At 40.5% G+C, this 23,975-nt stretch overlaps 1 protein-coding gene across 2 annotated transcripts in view; it reads left to right on the top strand.

The window, feature by feature from the left end:
* Positions 1 to 23,975, top strand: part of PIGK (phosphatidylinositol glycan anchor biosynthesis class K) — a 174,927-nt gene that overhangs the window by 14,621 nt on the left and 136,331 nt on the right. For both annotated transcript variants that reach the window (XM_060232043.1, XM_060232044.1), the window contains 6 exons: positions 2,350 to 2,485; positions 4,346 to 4,457; positions 5,591 to 5,687; positions 6,479 to 6,596; positions 8,081 to 8,191; positions 20,018 to 20,190. In XM_060232043.1, the coding sequence (XP_060088026.1) occupies positions 2,350 to 2,485; positions 4,346 to 4,457; positions 5,591 to 5,687; positions 6,479 to 6,596; positions 8,081 to 8,191; positions 20,018 to 20,190 (747 nt within the window). The remainder of the gene's footprint in view (positions 1 to 2,349; positions 2,486 to 4,345; positions 4,458 to 5,590; positions 5,688 to 6,478; positions 6,597 to 8,080; positions 8,192 to 20,017; positions 20,191 to 23,975) is intronic.

Genomic DNA, 23,975 nt, shown 5'->3' with positions numbered 1-23,975 from the left:
TTAACTGTATACATTTTTTAAAGCTTGAAGATTGGGTGGGAAACAATGACAGTGTTCTTTTTTTAAAATAGAATTTATTTGGATCATCTACAATTTTTCTTATTTTTAAAAGAAAAAAATTCATCTTAAATACAGGTTTTTTCACAGCTTCAAAGTGAACTTGTCATCTAACCATAAAAGCAATTACGGAAATTTTTTTTTAGTTCTTAGCACAATCTTCTAAGATTCTTGTTGATGAACAGCATTGTGCTCCCACATTCCAGGGTATATTTCTTCTGTTAGAAGACATAATAAAATTAGCTTGCTTCTAATCACTGGAAATAAAGTATAATAATTACTACTCTTTGAAAAGCTAATAGGATGGCATAATGTTGGGCAAATTTTCATCAGAATAAATTCCAATACATTGTATTTCCCTAAATGCAGAATATCTAGGATTATATGTTTAGCTGCTTCATACTTGAGGAACATCTTCACCCAAATTCATTTAGTGCAAATATCTTCCTGTTGCATTTCTAAATTTCTGCAGTCTGATCAAGCCAAAGGACCCAGAAACATGACCTGCCTTTATCCAATGCTCTTTATGTTAATAATTCAGCACAGAGGGTCTTGAATGTGGTGTGTTTGTTCAGAAGCTTGCTTAAGGCAGGGTGGCCTTTTTGTTTTGCCAGCTTGAGATAGAGGTGGCTGATATAATAGTTCATATTCTTGTCCTTGCCAAGAGTGGGGTTAAATTCAAAGAGGGATGGGAGTTTTTAATCTCTATAAAAGAATTCATTGGGAATAAAAGTCCTGCAACTGTTTCCAGAATGTCAATAAAATGTAAAGGCGGAAGGGATAAGAACAATCTCATTAAATTAGTCTGGATAGCAGCACACCATGACTTGGATTTTGCAGTAATTTCTGCTGATGTAGGGTTTTCTGTCAGCAGAGCAAGACTTTCTGATATAGCCCCAAATGTCTGTAAAGTGCTGCTCCTTGAAGCCACAGGAAGGGGAATGAGAAGTCGGCAACAGGAGGGGAAATAGGCAAAATCTCTTCCCCTTCCATTTGTGGAAATCATCTGCTGGATCTCTATTACATGAGCAAATCATGATGATAAACAAATTATGATAATAAGCTAGTTTGACGGATATCGGGCCTTAGTTTCACCTATGGGTTGCTGTCAAAATAGTGATAATCTTACAGGAAACTTCTAGACTTTTCCAGCTGAAACAACACAGTTCCCTGATTTAACTCTGCTGTTCTACATAGTTTTGATTTATTAGTCATCCCCACACTGTTGTCCATCCAGGCCTGTTAATTAGGCTCAGTTATTTCAGCTGTGGATCTGGTACAGGATGGTGGAACTCACTCCCATGTGGAAGATGCTAAGGATACTGTCCATTGATTGGTTGCAGGAGTCAGGAGGTTATGGCCTACAGTTTTCTATAAATATAAGTGAGAAGAAGTTTTGTTTTTACCTTTTCCTCTCCATGCATCCCTGCTATGAAGAAGACATCTGTGTTATGCTCAAGGACTGTTTGCTTCCAGAACAAACTGAGCTATGTTAGGACTCAAGTAAGAAGTAGCTAGTTAGGTTTCTTGTTTTTCTGTGCATTTTTACTACCACTGAACTATATACTTGGTTTTTAAACTTTTTTATTGAATATCTTCAGTCAAGCTCTATTTTGCTTTATTTTGTGTGTTACTCAGGGAGTTGCTGAAACCGAACCCAGATATAATTTAGCTAGGTTACTGCACCAAGGCAGGGTCAGCCTTAACAGCTGCCCACAATTTTTTTTCCTAGTTGGGTTGATGATAGCCAATACAAACATAATATTTTTCAGAATACAGAGTGATATATTTCTTCTCTATGCTTTGGAATATTAGTTAAAGTAAAGGAAATAGTGATTTGCCAATAGTATTTTCCATGGATCTTCCTCTGGGTTGAATTCTGATGCACCATCTTTTGTACCACAGTGATGATGACACAATGGTTTAGTTAGCTGAACCCAGTAAACAGAACAAATGCTACCAATCAGTCTTCACTGATCTATTTTCAGTGTTACCATTTACCTTGTATTTGAAAAGGTTTATATAAACTGTATCAATAGGGCTTTAGTTTTGTGAACAGAATAGAGATGAAAATGTGTCTAGATAAGGTTACCCTTGTCTTTTTAAAGGTTCTGTTGGTTTAGATTAACCTGCAAAACTTTCTTCCAAAAGAGGGCCGATATAGTTAAAGTGCTTCTGAAAGCGAGTAGGCTTCTTGAAGTTGGCAGGTAAAGTTAAGTTCATGAAGGGCTTTAATTTTTGGCAATTTCTTGTTTCTGTTGAAGCTAATTAAGTTTATTTTCTTCTTCTTAGCCATATAGTCTTGATGCTCGCAGATGATATGGCCTGCAACCCACGGAATCCAAGACCAGCTACTGTGTTCAGTCACAAAAACATGGAACTGAATGTTTATGGTGATGACGTGGAAGTGGATTATAGAAGCTATGAGGTTAAGTATTAACTAAATCCTGGATAGAATTCTTGATGTTTAGGGGATTAAGGCCCATCAATAAAGTGACAATCTGTTATGCATGTGTGGTCACTGTGCTCCCAACAGCTAAATGGGAATTGCTTCCAGATGCAAGGGTGAAGCTGGTATCTGGGCACTGAATAAAAATCTGTTTTTGCCCTGCAGTGGTTCAGAAGCTACTGTAAAAACTGAATTGATTTTTTCCATCAGTTTGTGTTTTTGCAATTTATGTCATCTTTGAAAGTGTGCACTACAATATGACTGTATTTTTATTTCATAGTTCAGATCTTGGAAACTAAGCAAGGTTGGTCCTGGTTAGTATTTGGATGGGAGACCACTGGGGAAGACCAGGGTTGCTATGCAGAGGTTGCAATAGCAAATCACCTTGAAATGTCTCTTGCCTTGAAAATTGATGTTTGCTGGAACTTTACACTTTTTACCACCATTATAACATTGAAACATTGAGAATACATTAAACTTCAGCAATTGTTTTTAGGGGATGCTTATTTCAAACATTTGCTAGCCACTTTTCTCCCTCAAGGAATTCAATAAAAACAATTCTAAACCCATGAAAGTCTCAGTTTAAATTTTTAGAAATTATATTTCAAATACAGTTTTTATATTGATAGTTGAACTGTTTAAGTAATATTGGTATTTCACTACTTTAGCTGGGAATAATTGGGTTTGAGAACCAAGAGCTGTTTTTCAGAGAACTTGTGTCAACTTTGAAAGTACAGGCAGAAAAATTCCCCTCCCACACAGTGTGTGTGTATAGGTATGCTACATACACATGCATGCATACACACACAGATTTATTTGTGGCAAATGGATGGGTTTAGTCATCTGGCAGAAATTTTCTTGTAATGGGTGGCCAGGTGAGTAATTTATAGAAATTAGCAGGCTAGGCCTGTTAACTTATGCCAAGTATATTACATCATACACCAAGCTGCTCACACAGCAAAATTCTTATTGCTGCAGTGGTTACAGGAAGAGAGAGAAAGAGCGCATGCATGGGATGGGGATCTCTTATAAAAGAATTTACTTTTCTTTGTGCAAAAATGCTAGCCCGTGTGCTTCAGACCTACCTTCAGATTTAATGAATAGGCTTATTACATATGAGATGTGAGATCTATTTAGTAATGACAACACTCCAGTAACTTTTTAATTAAGTGATCCAGTAATAAACCTTTAGCATGCCAAATGATTGTAGAAAAATGTTGAATGTATGTTGAATGTATGTCTTCCTTGTCCTACAGATGTTGGTTAAGGTTTAACTCTAGGCGTTTCTTAAAGGGACCCATTAGCATCTTCCCAATGCCCATGTTAAAAGATAGAGGTATAAAAGAAGAAACTTTTCAGAAATTATTGAATGCTAGAGTCTTGATCTTGTAATTTGATTTCTTAAAACAGAATTGATCTGCTGTGATGTGTACTAAGGCTTTAGTTTTAGTTAACAGCTGTCATGAACCTAATTATTTTAATGTTTGAGCTGCTATGAATCTGTATTCAAGACTAGCAGTTCTGATATTTTAGAGTTTTTTCATTTGCAGGCCAGATGGACAGTTTCTGGTCAGATGTTTCTACCACTGGTATCTTGTTTTCCAAGAGTCTCATAGGGATTATATGCCTTAAAATAAATGTATTAACATTTTGCCATGGTAACACATAATAATGCTGCTGGGTAAGCAAGCATAAGTAGGTTCACACAGATAAAGCTACACAGTGTGACAGGTTTTCAAATTGATGAAAATGTGTTATAAAGAATGGAAGGGTGGAAAATGTCTATTGGCATTATCTGCACATGCAGTATAGTTTTCATAGAGAATGCTATCTCTTTAGGTTACTGTGGAGAATTTTCTGCGAGTATTGACAGGAAGAATCCCAGCAAGTGCACCTCGCTCAAAACGTCTCCTTTCTGATGACAGAAGCAACATTCTCATATATATGACAGGTAATTGTGCCCCCTCCCCCAAGCACTCTTTATAGTAATCTCCAGAATATATTTAGAATAAAGTAATGCCAGAATTTGGAAGTGGACAGTATAGTTTGGATATGAGCTCCCTCAGCTTGGGAGCATTTATACATCAGACATGAATATTCTGGAATTTCAGGCCTGACTCATTACTGTAGGACTGCCTCTGCCTTCCAAAAGCCTGTATGTATGGGGGAGGGAGAGTTGGTATGGATGGTTTATGACTGTACAGAGGCTTTGCTTCTAAGGCTTGAAATCTTTTCTTCTTTCTGAAAACATTTAATAGCTGCTGATTTAACATAAAATGTAGGAAGAGCCCTACTGTATCAGGACATGAGTCCTTCTAGTCCAACATCCTGTTTCCTACTCTGGTTTAGCAGACGTTCCCAGAAGTCCTGTAGGAGGGGTAAAGGGGCTTCCTTAATGAATTGAGCTGAGAAGCACTGAGAATTCGTAGACTTCTTTAAAACAATGGGCTTTGTGTAAAGCACTTTCGGAGTTGCATGAGTATAATGGAGTAGACTGATGTGGGATTGAAGGTTGAAATGGGAAACTAGAACACTAATGGTACAATTAAGCAAAAGTTACAGGCCTCTAAATCCACTGAAGTTAATGGAGTTAAAAGTGTGTTCAGGATTATACTGTTCTGGAAAAACATGGACTTCTTAATCCTGATGTGTAAAATGTGTGTAAATGCAGTGTTTTACAATGAGAGATTTTCTGAGATCTAGACCTGTAAAATCTTACTTGTATTACACTGTCAGTAGTCTGAGGAAGAATAATTCCCTTGGATCCCAAGGAAAATTTATTTAACTGCGCTTGTGAAGTGGTAGTGATTGTATTTAGGAGAAGAGAAGAGAAAAATGAGTTGGTTACACAGAAACCTTAATTCTTAAATATATACATTTAAATATATAGACTTTATAAGGACTGGGTTCTTGTGGGTGGGATTGTCTTCAGCTTGGGCAGTTTCATGCTCCCCTGTTTCTTATCCCCTTTAATACTTTGTATGGTGGGAGGGAGTGATTTATGACTGTTTCAGTGTAGGTTGAAGTATGCTTAAGTTTTTAAAAATGTTTTTGAATAATAAACAATCTAATTTTCTTTGCAAGGTCATGGTGGGAATGGCTTCTTGAAATTTCAGGATTCTGAAGAAATCACAAATGTTGAACTTGCAGATGCTTTTGAACAAATGTGGCAAAAAAGAAGGTAGTCTCTTATTCCAACCTTTCAAATGTATTTGGCTATGTTTTTTTTTGTAACCTGGCTACCCAAACCAACCTATGGTATCACTTGTAGCACCCTGTTGGTATGAAGAAAAAAACTTCTCTTGGTTTAAAGTGTCTTCCTTCCTGGCTAGATAGAGATAATTCATGCTTTTCAGAAGTGAACAAGCAAGTGGTTATTTACAAGCTTATTTTATACTGCTTTTCTTTCTTCAAATAGTTCTAATCTAAGTAAAATTGAATGACACTAATTAATTTCCAATGATTACATTCATAATTCAGTAGATTAATTTTGCTCTATCAGAAAATCACCTGTTGTCTTCAAAATGCTGTTCCTGTTAATATGACATGTTAATATGGAGCATATTATTTAGAGTCTTTCTGACTACCTCAGGAATTAGAATTTCTTGAACCATCTGTGCAGTTATTTTCAGTCTCACTAAAATGGGTGCTTGCAACAGTGAATTATGTCTGTTAATGACATAATGCCATATGGCTCAGGATGGCCTTTGACTTGAATTATTATAGCTAAGTAGCTTTTTGTTCACAGTGATGCATGAAACTGCCTGTGGCTTTTCAGAGGAAGAAATCCATTGTCTCCTTTACTGTAAAGGACTTCACTTTCTAAATATCTATAGGTGCTTGATAATTGTAGAAAGTTTAAAATGCTTACTACCTGGCTCCTTATTGAGGGTCTTGGTACAGAATTAACCGTCTGAAGAGAGACTCAGAATTGACACAGGACAGACAGAAAAGGTGTTTATTTCCTTCCAGATACAACGAATTGCTGTTTATCATTGATACATGCCAAGGTGCTTCCATGTATGAACGATTTTATTCTCCTAATATAATGGCTTTGGCTAGTAGCCAGGTGGGAGAAGACTCACTTTCAGTAAGTATATAGCTTATGTTCTATTGTGGGGCTTAGATTTCCGTAATGAGAATCTCAGAATCCTTCCAAATTATGTGCTAAGAATAAATTCTACCAACTAGGCAGACTTTTCTAAATGGTTTTAAGCTATTATTTTAGCAAATGCTAAGATTCTTATGAAACTAAGATAAAAGAAGAAAAGAAAATGGGCCTTTTGTAGAGACATGAAGAATTGAGCACAGGGAGATATTGTATCCAGGCAGCAGGGCTGGATTTGGTGGGTGGGGAGAGGGAAGCAGAAAGTTTACCAGCTGTTGTTGTGGCTAGAGTGTCATACTAAGAGTGAGAAGGCCCCAATTTGGGCTGGTCACTCAGCCTAACCTACCTCATGAATATATTAAGATAAATTGGAATAGGAGAAAACAATGTTATAAGCTGCTGTGGGTCCGCATTGGAAACAAATGGTAGTATAATTAATGGGGAGTGCCTTCTATGAGCAGTTGTGACATCTCTTAGCGTACTATTTTTTCCTGTCTCCAGAGATTTCTGTTGCGTTACAATCTTCATTTCTCCTAATGTATCCCTTACATATTTTACCTCAGCATCCATTCTCCTCTTATATCCAATTTCTTTAACTTCCCCTTTTGTTACTACTCATCTGCCTCTGTAGCACCCCTTTACTGCCTTAGATCATTCCACAGCATTCATCTTCAAACTCCCACTGTCTCTCCATTCTTCTTGCTCTTCTCCTAGCTCATGTTAAACTTTCACACTTTGTTCTTTCCTCCCCCTTCACTACCGCACCTTTTTGTTTCCTATCAGAACACCCCCTCCAGCCAATCCATTCATAATGCAATCTTAATGCAATCTCAGTATTCTATTTGCCCCTCTCACTGCTGCCTCTTATCTCTGCCAAGACAGTTTCAGAGGTTGCTGGGTTTCTTCTATGCTCACCCTAGCTTTCCATGTATTGCTGGAGTTGAGGTGGACAGGAACCATTTTCCTGTGTCAGGAGACATGTAGAGAATTGTCCTAGAGAGGGCTCCCCCCCCCCCTTGCTCCAGCTTCATTTCCCCTCTGTATCCAGCTTTGTTTTCCTGTTATTACATATTTTGGGTGCCATTCTGATTGCTACAGCATCCTTTACTTTAGTTAGAAGGATACTGTTTTTTCCAGCTGTGCAGAGATTTAAAATATGGGTGCTACTCCCCTGTCATGACTGAGTCATTGGCATGTTTAGGCAGTGGGAAAATTAAATAGGGCCAATCACAGGCCAGCTATGTAAGCATGTTGTTGTACAAGATGCTGATTAATTTATATTTGAGTTCTTGTGATGGTTTTTTAATAGTTAGCAATCTTTTCTGTCATGTCTTGGATAATTTGCTTGTCCACAGAGAGTAGCATACAAGCATGGGAATTACATGGTGCTCTTTGCTCAATACTTATGGCTAAATGCTGTTTCTGTTGCACATTCAATAATATCTATGCTATGCTTAATTTTCCAGCATCAGCCAGATCTTGGGATTGGAGTCCATTTGATGGATAGGTATACATTTTATGTCTTGGAGTTCTTGGAAGAAATTCATCCAGCTAGCCAGACCAATATGAATGATCTTGTAAGTGCAAATAAGCTGCTGCTTTATGCAACTATTTCCATATTTGCTATGAAGTGAAGGTATAGAAATATTTAGATGTGCAAACACTTTAACAGCTTCTTTTTCTCCCATATTTGCATCACCCCTGGCTTGTAAGTGACTACTATTTTTAGGGGTGGGTGGGAATGAATGGGCAACATGTGCTCCTCCTTGCATGTGTAGAAATTATACCTCAGATACAAAGCAGTCTCTTGAATCGGGGCTGAAATTTTGGAGGTTGCAAATCTGTCCTTGATTTGAATTAAGATTGTACACATGACTTTATACCATCTCATTGTGATTATTTCAGTTCTGTGAGTAAGCAGGACCATTGATTAGCCCCAGTAATTGTTATCTTTGGTCTTGTAATGATTAAATTCATTTGGGAGAAGTGACTATGGTTCAATGTATATAAAGTCTTAGATTTAGTCATTACCTATTCATCTCTAGTACAGCTGGGCAAATCTGTGTTAGGGACGCTGGAGCTCAGGTGGCAATATAGGCAAGATGGACCAGTATTCTGACGCCACATAAGACAGCTGCATGTAAGGCTTATATGAATCAAGAATTTATATACCGAAGGGGAGTGTAGGTGGGTGGGGAGAGGAAGTGTGCTGCCAATTTCTTAGCTATGAATATACATTTGGCAGTGTTAAATGCTAACTAAATGCTACGATTTCATTTTGGACACATAACCCTCTGATTGAAGTCTTTCTAAAATGGATGAGGCCTCGCTAATTCTTGACTAGTTCTTGAGAAAGGGTATATTGTACATGCCCGGAAGTACAAATGTCAAGGCAGTAAGGAGATGCTGAAAAATTTCGGACAATGCATCTAAAAAGAAATTCGCTTACTTGATTTGGGATTTCTGTTTTCTCTGGACAGTGATTTGGCCACATAAATATGTCTGGATTGTATGTTAGCATTATTTATGTCCAGAGGCTGTTGCTGTCTTAACGTAAGAAATTATGTAGGAATGATCAATTGATATGGGTATTGGGAGAGGAAAAAGTTCTGCTCTCTCTCTGAGCAAGGTTTATTATATCCATGTATCAGTTGTACCAAAAATACACCAGTTTACAGCATTGTAATGGACAGGGCATAAAAGGAAACATCTGCCCAGTTACAAGGAGGTCGTGTCTGCATAGTCTACAGAAACTAATACCAGCTCAGCAGTTGTCAGGAATAGATTTAGATGAGGAAGCAGAAATGCGGTTGAACACGGGTGTAAGGATCTTGTGCTCTTGTTTCTGTAGATGTTTCAGAGTATAGCTGAACCAGGTGGCATGCTGAACGCGTGCCACAATATAAGAGAAGTAAAAAAATACAAAATTTAAAAATACAAGAAGCAAGCAGACATGCTCCTGTGTCAAGATTCTATATGTAGTGCAGCAGCTTCCTTGCTGCATTCTGTTGAAAGTCAGCTGTTGACATAAGTACCCTCCATCTTGATTGTGAAGCATGGCAAGAAGTGGAGCAGGGGGGATTTATTCCCTGCCCTTCACTCAGTCTCAGAGTGGCTTACAATTGCCTTCCCTGTTCCCTCTAATTCCCTTCTCCCTACTGATTGAAACAGTTAATATCCTGAGCAGAATATAACTACTGTACTCTTAAAATGGGCAATGGGCAGTGTAAGGTTTTGTCAGTTGCTGACCCAAAGCATCCAAGCACATATAGATATGGTCAAGGTTTAATGGAAATCAGGCACATAGCAATGTCCTCCTGCCAAAGGGCCATTCCCAAAAATTGTTTGAATACAATCAATGATTATTATAGAAAGCAAAAAATGTGTGCAAAAGTTGAGCTCCCCAAGTGTCTGTTATTGTTCGCAGACTTTGGTGTAAACACGAGACATCTTCCCTGGGTCTTCAAGGTTACAATGCATTATTATTATTGTTATTCATCCTGTTGGTATTCTAAGTCATTGCTATAACTACTAGATAAGCCAGCTCCTTGTGATAGCCACCCTCCTGCACAGCTTGGAAAATTGTGGTTAACAAGCAAGCATGCAAGGTAGATACTATAACACCTGTTGGATAGATTTGTGAATACATGAAAATACATGAATGTAACATATTGTCTGGGAATCTGACATGCTGCTGCCCTGGAACTCTACTTCACCCCTCCCAGTTTGCCCAAGAACTATTTCTGAAAGTCCCAGATCAGTTTAGGTGGATTTAAATCTGTTGAATGGACCCACTCATTGTGGGCCTCTGAGAAATGAGTGCATTTGACAAGGTAATACAGAACACCCTGTTTAATTTGTGAGTCCAAGATAAGTTCCACTTCATAGTGTGGCTGGTGTTCATAGTGTTCCACTTCCACAGTTACTTTGTTTATCAATCTCATTACTTTAGCGACCCCAGATATTTCCACCCCAGCTTTTTGGTAGGCTGTGTCCCTTTCAGGTTCTTAGTAGAGATGTACATGAATCTCCCACCTTAACATCCCAAGGAGGAGACCTCTGTCTCGTGTTTTGTAGTCTTCTTTCACCTTTTCAAGAGTTTTTTTTAATGGGTTCCCATTGGGCTGCCAGCTTAGGCCAATGTTCGTGGAGTTCCCCTGGTGTTTCAGATGCCCCGCCCCAAGCCCCTGGCAATGGCTTCCTCTCAAATCTATGTGCAATTTGAAATGGGGAGGCCCTTACTGAGCTGTGGTAGCTATTCTTGTAACAATACTCTGCAAACAGGAGGAATTCAACCCAATTGTCCTGCTGGAAGTTCACATAACAATGCAAAAATTGTTCAAGAATTTGATTGGTCCTTTCTGATTGGCTATCTGTTTCAGAATGATATAGTGAGCCAAGCCCCTGCTCAGACTTTGTCAACTTTAAAAACTCTTTCCAGAATTTGGCCAGAAAACTGTGAGCCCTGATCTGAGATTATTTTGCTGGGAAAGAATGCAGTCTCACAGTGTGGTTCATGAACAGCTTGACCAGCTTATTAGCTGTTGGGATCTTTGAATATGGAATAAATTGTGCCTGTTTAGAAAATGTGTCCACTACCACTAATGTGGTGGTCTTCCCTTTACTAGGGGGCAAATCCGTGATGGACCATGGAGATTGTTGCCCAGGGGCATGATAGGGTCTCTAGGGGCTTCAGTAGTCTTGGTGGCTTCCCTCCCTGTTTCTTTTCCATAATGCAAACTGAGCACTAAACCACATATTGAGAAATGTCTTTTCTAATGATAGGCCACCAGAATTGCTGTCAGGCTAAGTGCAGAGTCTTTACAAACCCAAAATGTCTGGCTAGCAGATTGTCATGGCATTGGTGTAATACTTCCCCCCTGAGTGATTATTGCCTTTATATATACAGCTCTTGCCTTTATATAAGCAACTGTCCTCCCTTTTCTGGAGGTCACTCTTGAAGTCTAAGTCCCACTTGACTTCCAGAGTCTCTTTCACTTTACAGATCCAAGTGGCAGGGCAGAATCACTCTCTGATTTTTTGGTTTGGTTGCGAATTGTTACAGCCCCCGCCCCACAAACTGAGCAAGCAGAAAGTGACTTCTTCCTACATGCTCTCATGCTGTGGTAACTGGGGGGAGGGCATCAGCCAAAAAGTTGGATTTCCCAGGTGGGTGCTTTAGCATAAAGTTGAACTTAGAAAAGAACTCAGCCCAACGGATTTGTTTAGTTCCCAATCTGGTGGGAATGCAACACTTCAGGGTTCTAATGGTCAGTCCAAATCTCAAATGGCACCCTTGCCCCCTCCACCCAATAGTACCAGGTATATTGGTCGAGCTTTACTGCCGCTACCTCTTTGTCCCATACCGGCCAATTTTGTTCCTGGAAACATACAAGGGTGGAGTTTGCACCCACTTCTTCTTGTAGCAACACCCCACCCATCACCATGTTGCTGCCATCAACTTGTACAGTAAAGTTTTTGTTTTCATCAGGGTTCCATAATAGGTTTGGAAGTGAACCATTCTTTCAGTTTTTGGAGTGTCTGCTGGCATTCTGTTGACTATTCTGACTTAGCTACTCATTGCTTCCCCTCTTGTCCATTTCCCTTGGTTTTGAGAAGATCGGTCAAGAGCAGGGCTACTTGGGCAAAGTCTTTTATGAAGGGGTGGTTGGAATTGGCAAACCTCAAGAAAGACTGTAGCTGTCACCGGGTCTTGGGGACCTTCCAGCCCAAGACACCTCTGACCTCGGCTGAGTCCATTCTCAACCCTAAGTGGGACACCCAGTAGCCCAGAAAGTCTAGCTCCTCTTGGTGGAACTCACACTTTGACAGTTTGGCAAACAGTTTGTGCTTGTACAGTGTCTCTAGGACTGCACAGACCAATTTCATGCGGGAGGGGCGGTCGTTAAAGTATATCAACATATCATCCAAATAAATGACCACCCCCTTGTAAAGAGAGAGTTTGTTTGGTGTAGTGGTTAAGTGTGCGGACTCTTATCTGGGATAACTGGGTTTGATTTCCAGCTCCTCCACTTGCAGCTACTGGAATGGCCTTGGGTCAGCCATAGCTCTCACAAAAGTTGTCACTGAAAGGGCAGCTTTCTGTGAGAGCTGTCTCAGCCCCACCTACCTCAGGTTTTTGTTGTGGGAGAGGAAGATAAAGGAGATTGTGAGCTGGTCTGAGATTCAGAGTGAAGACTGGGATATAAATCTGATATCTTCCTCTTCTTCTAAAGGAATTTGTGTACTACTTCATTAATCAAGTCCATGAACACTCCAGGGGCTCCCTATAGTCCAAACAGCATCACCAGATATTCAAATTGACCTAGGGGGGCATTAAATGCTGTTTCCCCTTTCTTTAATGCGGACTTGAATATAAGCGTCCTGCAAATCCAGCTTGGTAAATATCTTCCATTTGGCCACCTCTCCGAATAAATCCCGAATGAAGGGGATCAGATAGGCCTTTGAGGTGGAGACTGCATTTATCCCTCTGTAGTCAGTACACAGTCTCAAACCCCTTCCTTTCTTTTTTTGGAATGGGACAGGGGACGCATGGGGGGGAGTTTGTTCGACAGATAAACACCCTCTTCAGGATTTTATCCATGAATTTCCACAACTCTGACTTCTCCCCTGGGCTCATCAAACATAATTTTGCCTTCAACAAGGATTACCGAGGAATCAGTTCTGTAGCACAGTCTGTCGTCCTGTGGGGTGGCAGTTCATCCACTTCCTGTTCCTCAAACACTTGACTCAAATCGAGGTACTCAGGAGGTATGTTTCTCAGATCCTCTCTGGTCAGACAGATGACCTCAGGTATGGGAGGTAGAGCTGGCCCCCAGTCAGTATTCCAAATGTAGGTCTTGCATAGTTTATTGGGTAAACACAGTCTTTACTTACTCCACTGCACATAGAGGGCATGCATGGTCCACTAACCACTGCACCTCCAACACCTCTGGGAAACTAGCAGATGGAGTAAACACAAATGTTCTTGTTTCTCAGTGATGACCCATCCCCACTGGCATTGACTCTGTCTCTAGAGTGCAAGAGTCCCCCCTCATTGGGATGCCATTCATTTGTTCAAACCTAATAGGCTTTTGGAGCCTCACCAGATCCAAGTCCAGCCCAGTAACTATCATAAGTGTAATCAAGTCCCAGCTACACCCCAAATCTAACAGAGTGCACAGTCTGATATGGGTCCCCAACCTGGGGTTGATTAGGGTGATGGGGATATAAAACAGAGTTCCTTTATTTCTCACCCAAGGTGGTGCATCTATTCCCTTGACCTGCTTCAAGCCATTCACAACAGGTCTTGCTCATTTCCTGACAGTGGTAATCTCCCTGAAGAAGAGCTAGTTTGGTTGTTCATCAGCTCATCTTGTGGTCTGGCCACCGTGCCCCTTTGAGGGAACTAGCTGCTGACCCACCAGGCTTCGTCCTCGACCTGCCCTCCTACGGCACATCCTTTTTTTAGCTCCAGAAAGGGAATTTGCAGCAAAATGGTTTTCGGCCCCACACTTCAGGCACAAACTCAGCTTCCTTCTCCAATCTCTCTCTGTCTCATTTGGGCCGGGGCTATTCCCTCTGGAATTCCCAGCTACTCTTCCCATGGCTGGCCTAGTGTTGCTGATGTAGGAGTTTCACCACATGCTCCTGGTTCTCAATTTTGCATGCCATCCGTATCCATCCTGTAAGGGTGTGTGGGTTGTCTTGCACCATAGCCTTTGCCATCAGGTCTGGATTCAGGCCAGCTGTATAGAATTTGATTTTTATGCCTTCTGACTGGTCTTGCACTTTGGCTGCATATGCCTGGAATTCTGCTGAGTATTCATGCACTGACCAACTTCCCTGGTGTATTCTCTTTAGCTTGGTGTGGACTCTTTCTCCATCCATGGGGTCTTTCTACGGCTCTCTGAGGGCTTTAAGAAACCCTCTCATGGTCTGAAGTTCAACTGCTTTGGCCTTATATAAGGTGATGTGCCATTTAGCAGTGCACCCCTCCCCCCCAGCTGGGAGCCCAGGTAGTTCACATGGCTAACGTCTGATGGGAAGATATGTCCCCACTCTTGCAGGAACTCATGGATTTGAACTCTGAAGAAGCCTAATTCCTCTGGGTTACCTTCAAATTTTGGTTCTAGCTTTTGGTGCTCTACTGGACCTTGCAGCAGTGCAATCGGCCCCATGGGTCCAGGAACTGGACCTGTGGTGCTGGCCCAGAAGAGTGTAGTTGCACTGACACTGCAGGCAGCTGTGCTGGCACCACTGGTGGCTGTGCCAGCATGTTCCTGTCAGGGGCTCCCTTCTGTTCCAGTGGTGGTCACTACCCATCCGGGACCCCCTGGCTAGCTGGTGGTTGGGGAGGAGGCGCTGTCCCCCTGTGACCGCTGTCTGTACCACCTGCTGGATAAACTACATGAAGCCAAGCATCTCTTGCCTCAGCTCTTGTTGCCATTCAGCCATTTCTGCCTGAGTAGGTGGGTCCATGTTCGACGTGGCTTGGCATTCAGTATCACTGTAGTCTGCTTCATCAAATCCATGTAGATAGATCCAAGTGAGCAGCCATGTTGGTCTGAAGTAGTAGAACAAAATAGGAGTCAAGGTGCACCTTTAAGACCGACTTAGTTTTATTCAGAACATAAGCTTTCGTGTGCTCTAAGCACACTTTATCAAACGAGGAATCCAGTACAGTGAGCAGAGCCACACATAGCTGGTAGGCAGTGGCTCAGAATGCAAAATGGTACAAATTTAGGAACCAATGACAGAATAGTAAAATTATTCGGTAGGCAGTGGTTTAGAATGCAAAATGATACAAATTTAAGATCCAATGACAGAATAGTAAAATTAACAAATTGAGCAAACCTTTGATTTGAGTAGCATGAGCATGCGAAAGCAATAAAATGGTAATATGTCAAAATGTGAGAATGTGTCTCTATTGTTACAAGCCTGGGCCATTCAACTAATTTACCTTTTAACATGTAACGTACACATAGCTTGCCATTAGGAGAAAAATACATTAAAATATAGTGGAAGATGTATTTTTCTCCTGATGGCAAACTATGTGTATGTTACTTGTTAAAAGGTAAATTAGTTGGATTATAACAATAGAGTTATTAACAGACATTCTCGCATTTTGACATATTACTGTTTTATTGCTTTCGCACGCTCATGCTACTCAGATCAAAGGTTTGCTCAGTTTGTTAATTTTACTATTCTGTCATTGGATCTTAAATTTGTACCATTTTCCATTCTGAGCCACTGCCTACCAGCTATGTGTGGCTCTGCTCACTGTACCGGATTCCTCGTCTGATGAAGTGTGCTTAGAGCACACGAAAGCTTACGTTCTGAATAAAACTTAAGTTGGTCTTAAAAGTGCAACTTGACTCCTATTTTGTTAATCAAATCCATATTCCTCACCCTTGTGCCAGCACCCTGCACTGGCTCTTTCAGGGATGGCACCGCTTCCATAGTAGTTACGTTGGCAGTGATCCTGCTTACAGCAGTCCTCTTCCCTCCCTGCTGAGGAAACCCGGGGGCCCCAGTGCCTCTTGTCTGGGACTTCTGTAGCATCATCAAGCACATAAGGGAGATACTACAATACTTGTTGGATAGATTTGTGAATACATGAAAATACATGGATGTAACTTATTGTCAGGGAACCTGACAGGCAGTGCAAGACCCTGCATGGCTCCAGATTGTTTCTGAGTGGGGCTTCCTGGGTTAATCAGCGGCTGTTCATGCGAACAGCTTAGAGGGAATATTAGCCGGAAGGATTTCTATGGTCAGAAGACTACATATCCTGCTGTGCAGATTCCAGTGATTGTCCTTAACCTATCAGCAGGGCCTAATTTATGTTTCAAAAGGTATGGGTTGCCAATGGCTGCATATATATTAAACCATTAGAGGCTTTTAAAAAATGAAGCTGCTGTTAAAATGCTGTTCCCAGCATCTTGGCGGTGGAGGCTGGTGTAACAGTATTGCTAGATAAGATGGTATTAATTTTGCAATAAGCAGCCCACGCTGACAGGTTGGGTAGTGACATAGAGCAGAGTCAGTGACTAATGTTTGTGTTCTTGCTGCTAAAAGAATGAAGCCTTTAGTTTAAAATGTAGCAGAATACTGCCTGAACAAGGCACAAGCATGTACTGTAAAGAATTTCAGACAAGACATGTACCCAAATAATGTCTGCTTGCAGTTTTGAATGAGTTTTTCTGGTGTATTTTCTCTGTAAGGTATGGATTGCATTGACATGCTTGACTGTAGGAATAATACAAAATGGAGAAGCCAGTTAGCAGTGCCAGATACGGCTTACACATATCGACAAACCATAGTTAGCTATCCACAAGTTAGCATTGTTTTGAAATAATCAAACCATGGGTTGAGGCAGCATTGCACCCTGTCTGTACAACGTCCAGAGATTCTGGTGGGAAACAAGTGCAGTGACAAGATCCATAAATCAGAGTTGATTTTCACAAACAATGGTTTTGTTGCTTGTCACAAATTATACAGTTGTTATTAGTAGGACAAACTAATATCTATAGTATGTCTAGAGCAGGGGCGTCAAATATATGGCCTGCTGGCCTGATCCGGCCCCCAAAGGGCTCCAATCAGGCTGGCCAGCATGTAGCCATCATCTTTTTCCTTTCCCTCGCCTGCTTCTTTTGGTCACCATTTTTTTGTTCTCTCCAGTGACGAGGCAGTCGAGCAGAGCAGCCTCTCCTTGCTCTTTCCTTCCTCCCCCATCTTCTTCTTAAAGGGAGGAGGAGCCTCAGCCAATGGAGGAGCTTAGCTCTGTAGCTCTGCTGTGTGATTAAGTTTGCCAGGCTCAATCAATCACACTGCAGAGCTACTAAGCCAAGCCTCTCTTCCTTCTAGTGGCTGAGGCTCCTCCCCCTCTGTGTTTCCTGGGAAAAGAGGGAAAGAGAGAGCTTCCTTTGGCCAGTTCCCTGGATCATACTGGATAAATGCAAAGAAAGCAGCTTTAAGACCAGCAATGTTTTGGTCACGGTATGAGTTTTTACCTTGCTACAGAGAGACAGAGTATGTGTTTTGTTGGACTTGTTATGGGTGCAACTGAGTTTGCCTCCCCCTTTACTCATACTCTCATGATCCAGTGTCAGGATTAGACTGAGATTGTGTGTCCAGGTTTACCCAGCACATTTCCTTTGATTTTTCTTTCACATTTTCCTTTGATTTCCTTTGATTGAACATATGAAGCTGCCTTCTACTGAATCAGACCCTTGGTCCATCAAAGTTAGTATTGTCTACTCACACTGGCAGCAGCTCTCCAGGGTCTCAAGCTGAGGTTTTTCACGCCTACTTGCTTGGATCCTTTTTAGTTGGAGATCCCGGGGACTGAACCTGGGACCTCCTGCTTACCAAGCAGATGCTCTACCACTGAGTCACCGTTGGGGATTTTGATCTTAGACTTCCCAGATAGTAGGCTGGTACTGATCACTATACATGGCTGTCTCTCTTTTCCTGCATCGCCTCATAGGAGCTGCGGTTATTTTTCTAGGGAAGAGTACCAGTTTTGTAGATAAACACATAGCCCTCAGTCTGTGCCATGGTGCCTTCACATGTTCTTGACCAGCACATGAAGCAACTTATGTACAAAAGCTCACAATGCCCAGCCATTTAATGTTTTCCTCTGGATCTTAGGCTCAAAGCACTGACCATGAGATTTCTGTAATGAATGTCAATAAATCAAAAGCAGGTTTGCAACTTACAGATCCACACCTGAACAACTGAACAACTAGCATACTCAAGATTTCTACAGCTCAGACATTGCCCCCAGTTTTTGATGCAATAATTCAGAGCAAGAGGTGTCAGTTATCAGAGACTGTTAAACAAAATATTGCAAGCATGCTAATGTTTTAAGCATGTCTTATTTTAGGTAAAAAAATCCCCTTTAATAGTGTTTGTCTGTGCCCTTTCTAAAGTTTATATCTGTGCTACCTGGCATTACATTTTATGACACACATGGCCCAGCCCAACAAAGTCTCATTTAAGTCGAATCTGGTCCTCATAATTAATGAGTTCATTACCTCTTGTCTAGACTTTTCTGATGATACAACAGATTTTGAAAACTGTCACTTGTAATGGCTTAAATAAATCTAAAAAGTTAGGCAAAAGAAGTTTACATGTATTTTATATTTTCAGTTGAATGCTGTGATTCTCTTTTAAGAAGGAGAGAGTCCAGATTCCTAAAGCAGTAGATATATTTTAGAGTGGCTTTTGGGTAGAAGCTGTAGATAATAGACACATTTGTTAGCTGTCCAGTTACTAACACTCAGAGCTTTATATATTGTGTAGCTTTAAAAATTTCTGTACTTACATACTGAATTCTATGCCTGTTGTGAACTATGTTGGGGAGGGACGGTGGCTCAGTGGTAGAGCATCTGCTTGGTAAGCAGAAGGTCCCAGGTTCAATCCCTGGCATCTCCAATTAAAAGGGTCCAGGCAAATAGGTGTGAAAAACCTTAGCTTGAGACCCTGGAGAGCCACTGCCAGTCTGAGTAGACAATACTGACTTTGATGGACCGAGGTCTGATTCAGTATAAGGCAGCTTCATATGTTCATATGTAGAATGAATACAAAACATATTCCTAGTAAAATATCTTGACACAGGGCTAAATTTAACATTCATTTTCATTATTAATTTTATTTATTTATTATTTTAATTTATGTTCCACCCTCCCCAAATGGGCTCAGGGCCTCAAAGTTTAAAACATCAGATAAATACAATTTATTAAAATTCAATTAAAAACAACATAATTTAAATATATAACTGCATGGTTCCAGCTGTTGTCATTGGGCCTGTAAGGACTATCAAATCTAGGCCTTACATGATGGAAGTTGTATCTATTTCAAAAGTGCACCCTTCCTTCCTTCCCCATCCCATTTGTCAGCCTTCCCACTGACCCAGTGTTTCCCTGATGGAGCTGGGTGAAGAGCATAGATAGGAATGCCACCATTGTATACCACTTGCAGGTTCTTCCTCGGGGACTCTGTAGCAGGGGCCCCTGCCAGAAACCCTAGACCTTGGCAACTGCCTCACCTCAGTGTATGTTGACACTGACCCTGGTTTTCCACTATGTTTTGTCTGTAAAATCTTTGGATCTAAAGAATTCAGATCAAATTTTAATTCAACCCTTTGGACAATCACCCCCATCAATGTAATTCCAGGCAGGTAGCAAAACCAGAAACTTAAACAAAAGGTAGACTGTCAGTAGTTTGACTGAGTGTTCATAATTTGCATGGCCTTGATGCAGGTCATGCTTTCCAGGCACTGTGCTTAGTCATTCAAGTATTTTAATGATGTAACTGTTAATTTTTCTTTTACTGTTCCTAGTATATCATTTGAACAAACACTTGTCAGGACTAATGTATGTTTGTCTCCTTTAAAGTTTCAGGTGTGTCCTAAAAGTTTGTGTGTCTCTACTCCTGGCCATCGGACAGACCTGTTTCAGAGAGATCCTGAAAATGTCCTGATAACTGACTTCTTTGGAAGTGTACGGAAAGTAGAGATTACAACTGAGACTGTTCCTCTGGATCCTCATGTAGAAATGGTGGACACCAGGTATTGTATTATATTCTTCCCTGGATAAACTATCAGTGTAGAAGAATGTAATTTGGCTTCTTGACCTATCTATGTGCATCTGTACGTTCTCTTCAGACATCAGGAATAAGATACCTGTCTATATATGACTTTTAGCTATGCTTCTTTAAAATCTAAATAGGAAAAAACAGTCCAAGATTTGGAAAGCCTAACTCTGTCTAGACCATCTCAGTCTTCTTTTGCAGTCAGTGTTGTTCTTGATCCTTGACATTTAAGTCCAAAGAAAATTAATATGTTCAGCAAATAACTCCTGCTGGGTTTTTGATCAATTAATATCACGTCTGTTTTTGGCAAGTTCATGTGAATGATGTTCTGATCATCATTCCTTAGAAACCATTTGATTTAAAATATCGGAAAGCAAGTGCTTGTGTCCCATCCCTAATTTAGGTTAAGTTAGGGATGGGACGCAAGCACTTGCTTTCCAATATTTTAAATCAAGTGGTTTCTAAGATTTTCTCCAGTGGAGGCTGCTTGTTAGTGTGTGTCAGTTATACTAAAGTGACTGAGAGAGAGAACAAACTGAATTTGGGCAAGACAGAGGTTTCTGTTTGGCAAGGTTGATGGTAAGAGATTTTGTTGCCTGTTCTTGGAGGGGTTGATTTATACTTGCCCGATTCTGTAATAAGTCTGGGTGTTTTGTTGGTTCCAGCTCCTCTGGTGGAGGAACATGTACGTATGGCTAAAGCTGTTTTCTTTTCTCCCTGATGTCAATTAGCGTAATGGTTAGCTTCTTATCTAGACTTGGCTGACCTAGGTAGGCTGATTCATGACATGGTAACCTTGAAGCTACACTATTGCAACACTGTTTGTGGGACTGCCTTGGAAGACAACCTGGAAACTTCATCTGGCCCAATATGCAGGCATCTTTGGGGGTATCTGGGATTTTATTCCATTGGTTTTAAATAGTAACATTTTATTCCATTGGTTTTAAATAGTAACATTTTACGGGTGCTCAGGTATCCAACCTTGTTGTTTGAAAAGTAGGTTGTTGTAGTGACCAAGAGTCCCTTCTGTCAGCTGCATTTTGTTCACTTTTTCTTTTAGATTATGTGACAGTATATAACAAATTTACTGGGAAGAGATTCCTCTGTTTTGAAATTTCCTACCAAATATGTGATTTTATTTGTAGTGTTGTGTTGCCATCTGCTGGAAAGACTGAGAACAAACAAGTTTTTGGTTGCAGGTATTTTACAGTATAATACTACCTGCAAATAGTTAAATGCTACAGAATAAATTTTTAATTCCTGTAATGGTTTGACAGAAGATTCATGGTATTGTATTTTTTTTTAAATGTTTTGTACCTTTCTCTTCAGAATAGCCAAATTTGGTGTCCTGTGTGGCTGTGATGGCAGGGTGCTGCCTCAGGCTTCTCCCATCTGTCACACCCCCAGTAACAGCGACCAATATAGTTTCAGTTTATGGCATTTTTGCAAGTGGTCAGTAAGGCTAAATATAAAATTAATGGTGCTGCATAACAAGTGGCAGTTCCAAATGGGACATAGAGGAACACAAAGTATCTGAGATTGTTTCTGCTCTCTCCCCTTTCTTGGAGTGAATCACAGTGAAGCACAGTGACACCTTCTTTCAGCAACCGAAGACTAATTCTGTTGCCCATTTCCTTAGAAGAGCTTATCAAGATTGGGGAGGTGGGCAAGAAAAGATGTGAACCCATGTGGTAACTCTTTATGAAGCTCTGCTGTAGAAGGGTTACAGTATCGCACACTCAAGGTTACCGAAATTACCAGGCTATTTCTGTTTGAGAGAGATGGATAGCTTTTATTTGAAATGGTTCACTAAACCCAATAATTTCAGGCTCTTGAAATAGTGACTTGTGAGGGTGTTGAAGGGAAAATCCTGAGACAGAAGCTAACACTAACAGGCTTTTTCTCAGAGGTAACATTAACCTGCGTAACACAGGATGCCTAACCTAATCCTGTCTCTCTGTAGGCACTTGAGACCTCTCTGCCTTGTAATTACCTGAGCCCTATTTGATGATTTTTGCTGTTATACGGGTATTTCCATTCCCCCTCCAGTCTCTCTGTCTGACAAATTCACAGCCTCCCATTGATTGGAAACTAGAGATTTAATTTTTAATTTAATTTTTTAGATTTATATCTTGCCCTTTCCTGCAAGCGGGCTCAGGGTGGCTCACAACAGAAATTTAGACACCTATTACAGATTAAAAATGAAACATCATAAAAACATAATAGTATAAAAACAAAGACAATACAACATCACAAACGCAAGCCAAACAACAGCATATAGGCTGATATCTATCAACACAGCTCAGTCACCATGATGGTAAGGTGATGGGGAGACCAGTTAATACCAAAGGGATACACTTATGCAGCAGGGAGTCAGGAATGGGCTGTGATATGCAGAGGGCAGATCTAGAAGTGGTCTGTCACAGTGGCAACTGATGACAATCCTTTTAGTTACATTTTTTTTCACATTGCAATTAATATGAAACTTGCTTGTCATGTGAATGATATATAAAACTGCTATCTCTGATCACAACTGAATGTTCATTGTGGGTAGGGACAGAAGAGGCACAATGGCTCTTCCAGCATCTCTTGTGGTTGCATCTTTATGTAGAAAGAAACTATGTATATAAGCAGTTCTGCAGATTATTGTATTGATAAAACTGTGGCCCACCACTTTGCTGTCCCACTGATTGTGCCCAGCCTTAACAAATTAGCCTTTCTCCATTAGGTTCTTCAGGAACCTGACCAGGCACAACCTTCTCTTCCTTTCTCCCACCTGTAGCCACTCCAGAACAGATACAATGAAATGGTAAACACCGTCAGGTATGTGTGTGGTAAATCACATGCTGTCACCCATAGCTCCTTAGAAGGCTACAAATTGTGTTATATAAATTCTTTTTTTCACACACTTGGTCCAGATCATAATTAAACTGTGGTGTGTGGAGATTCAAACTGTGAAAAATGAACGCAAGCAACAGTCCCCCCAAAGAGTTAAGTACAGACAGATCCTTGGGTGCTAACTATGCTTTGCTGCATTTGTTAATTTCCCCTCTTGCCTTTATTACTATTCCTAGGAAGCCTGTGATCTGGAGATAGGATTCCAGGGGAACAGCAGTGGTGGAAAACAGGTTGAAAAGCTTTTTTCTGAGACTGCTGTTCTGTACATACTAAACACGATATAAGCCAGAACCTTCAACAGTAAAAGTATCAGTTTCCTAGAACAAAGGTACATCAGAATGTGATGGGATTTGCCTATAATTAGCCATTTCTGCTTGTACATAATACAGCTTGTAAATCCTAAAAATTTTTCATCATGTTAGAAGGCAAGTTGACATATTAATATTCTTTTAAAGAGCAGTACTGTGAAAAATCCAAAACATCTGCTTTGATTTTAAAAAAACAAACACCGTGAGGTGGAAATGTCACTGTAATTTTTAGACACAATTCTTTGACAAATTTTCACCTTAAGCTTGCTTGTAATATGAGTCTGTAAGAGTTCAATTTTTTTTAAAAAAAATGGTTTTTGTGATAGTAGTTCCCTTTTGCAAATCCTAAATGCAAGAATGAGCTCCTCAGAAAGAGAGGCTACTAATATTTTAATGACTTTGTTATTGATCCTCCAAAGCAATACTGCTGTAGCTAAGAAGGTTGAAGTAGTAGTTGAGCTCCTCATGGGAAGAATAAGCACAGAGTTTCTCTCAGAGGCACACAGATCTGGCAGCCCAGCAAATCTGTGTTAAAGGCAATTATTGGATTGTTTAC

This window comes from Heteronotia binoei, chromosome 2 (genome assembly GCF_032191835.1).
Source record: "Heteronotia binoei isolate CCM8104 ecotype False Entrance Well chromosome 2, APGP_CSIRO_Hbin_v1, whole genome shotgun sequence".
NCBI lineage: Eukaryota > Metazoa > Chordata > Lepidosauria > Squamata > Gekkonidae > Heteronotia > Heteronotia binoei.
Note: the sequence above shows the minus strand (reverse complement) of the source record. Positions and strands in the feature narration are given on the sequence as shown.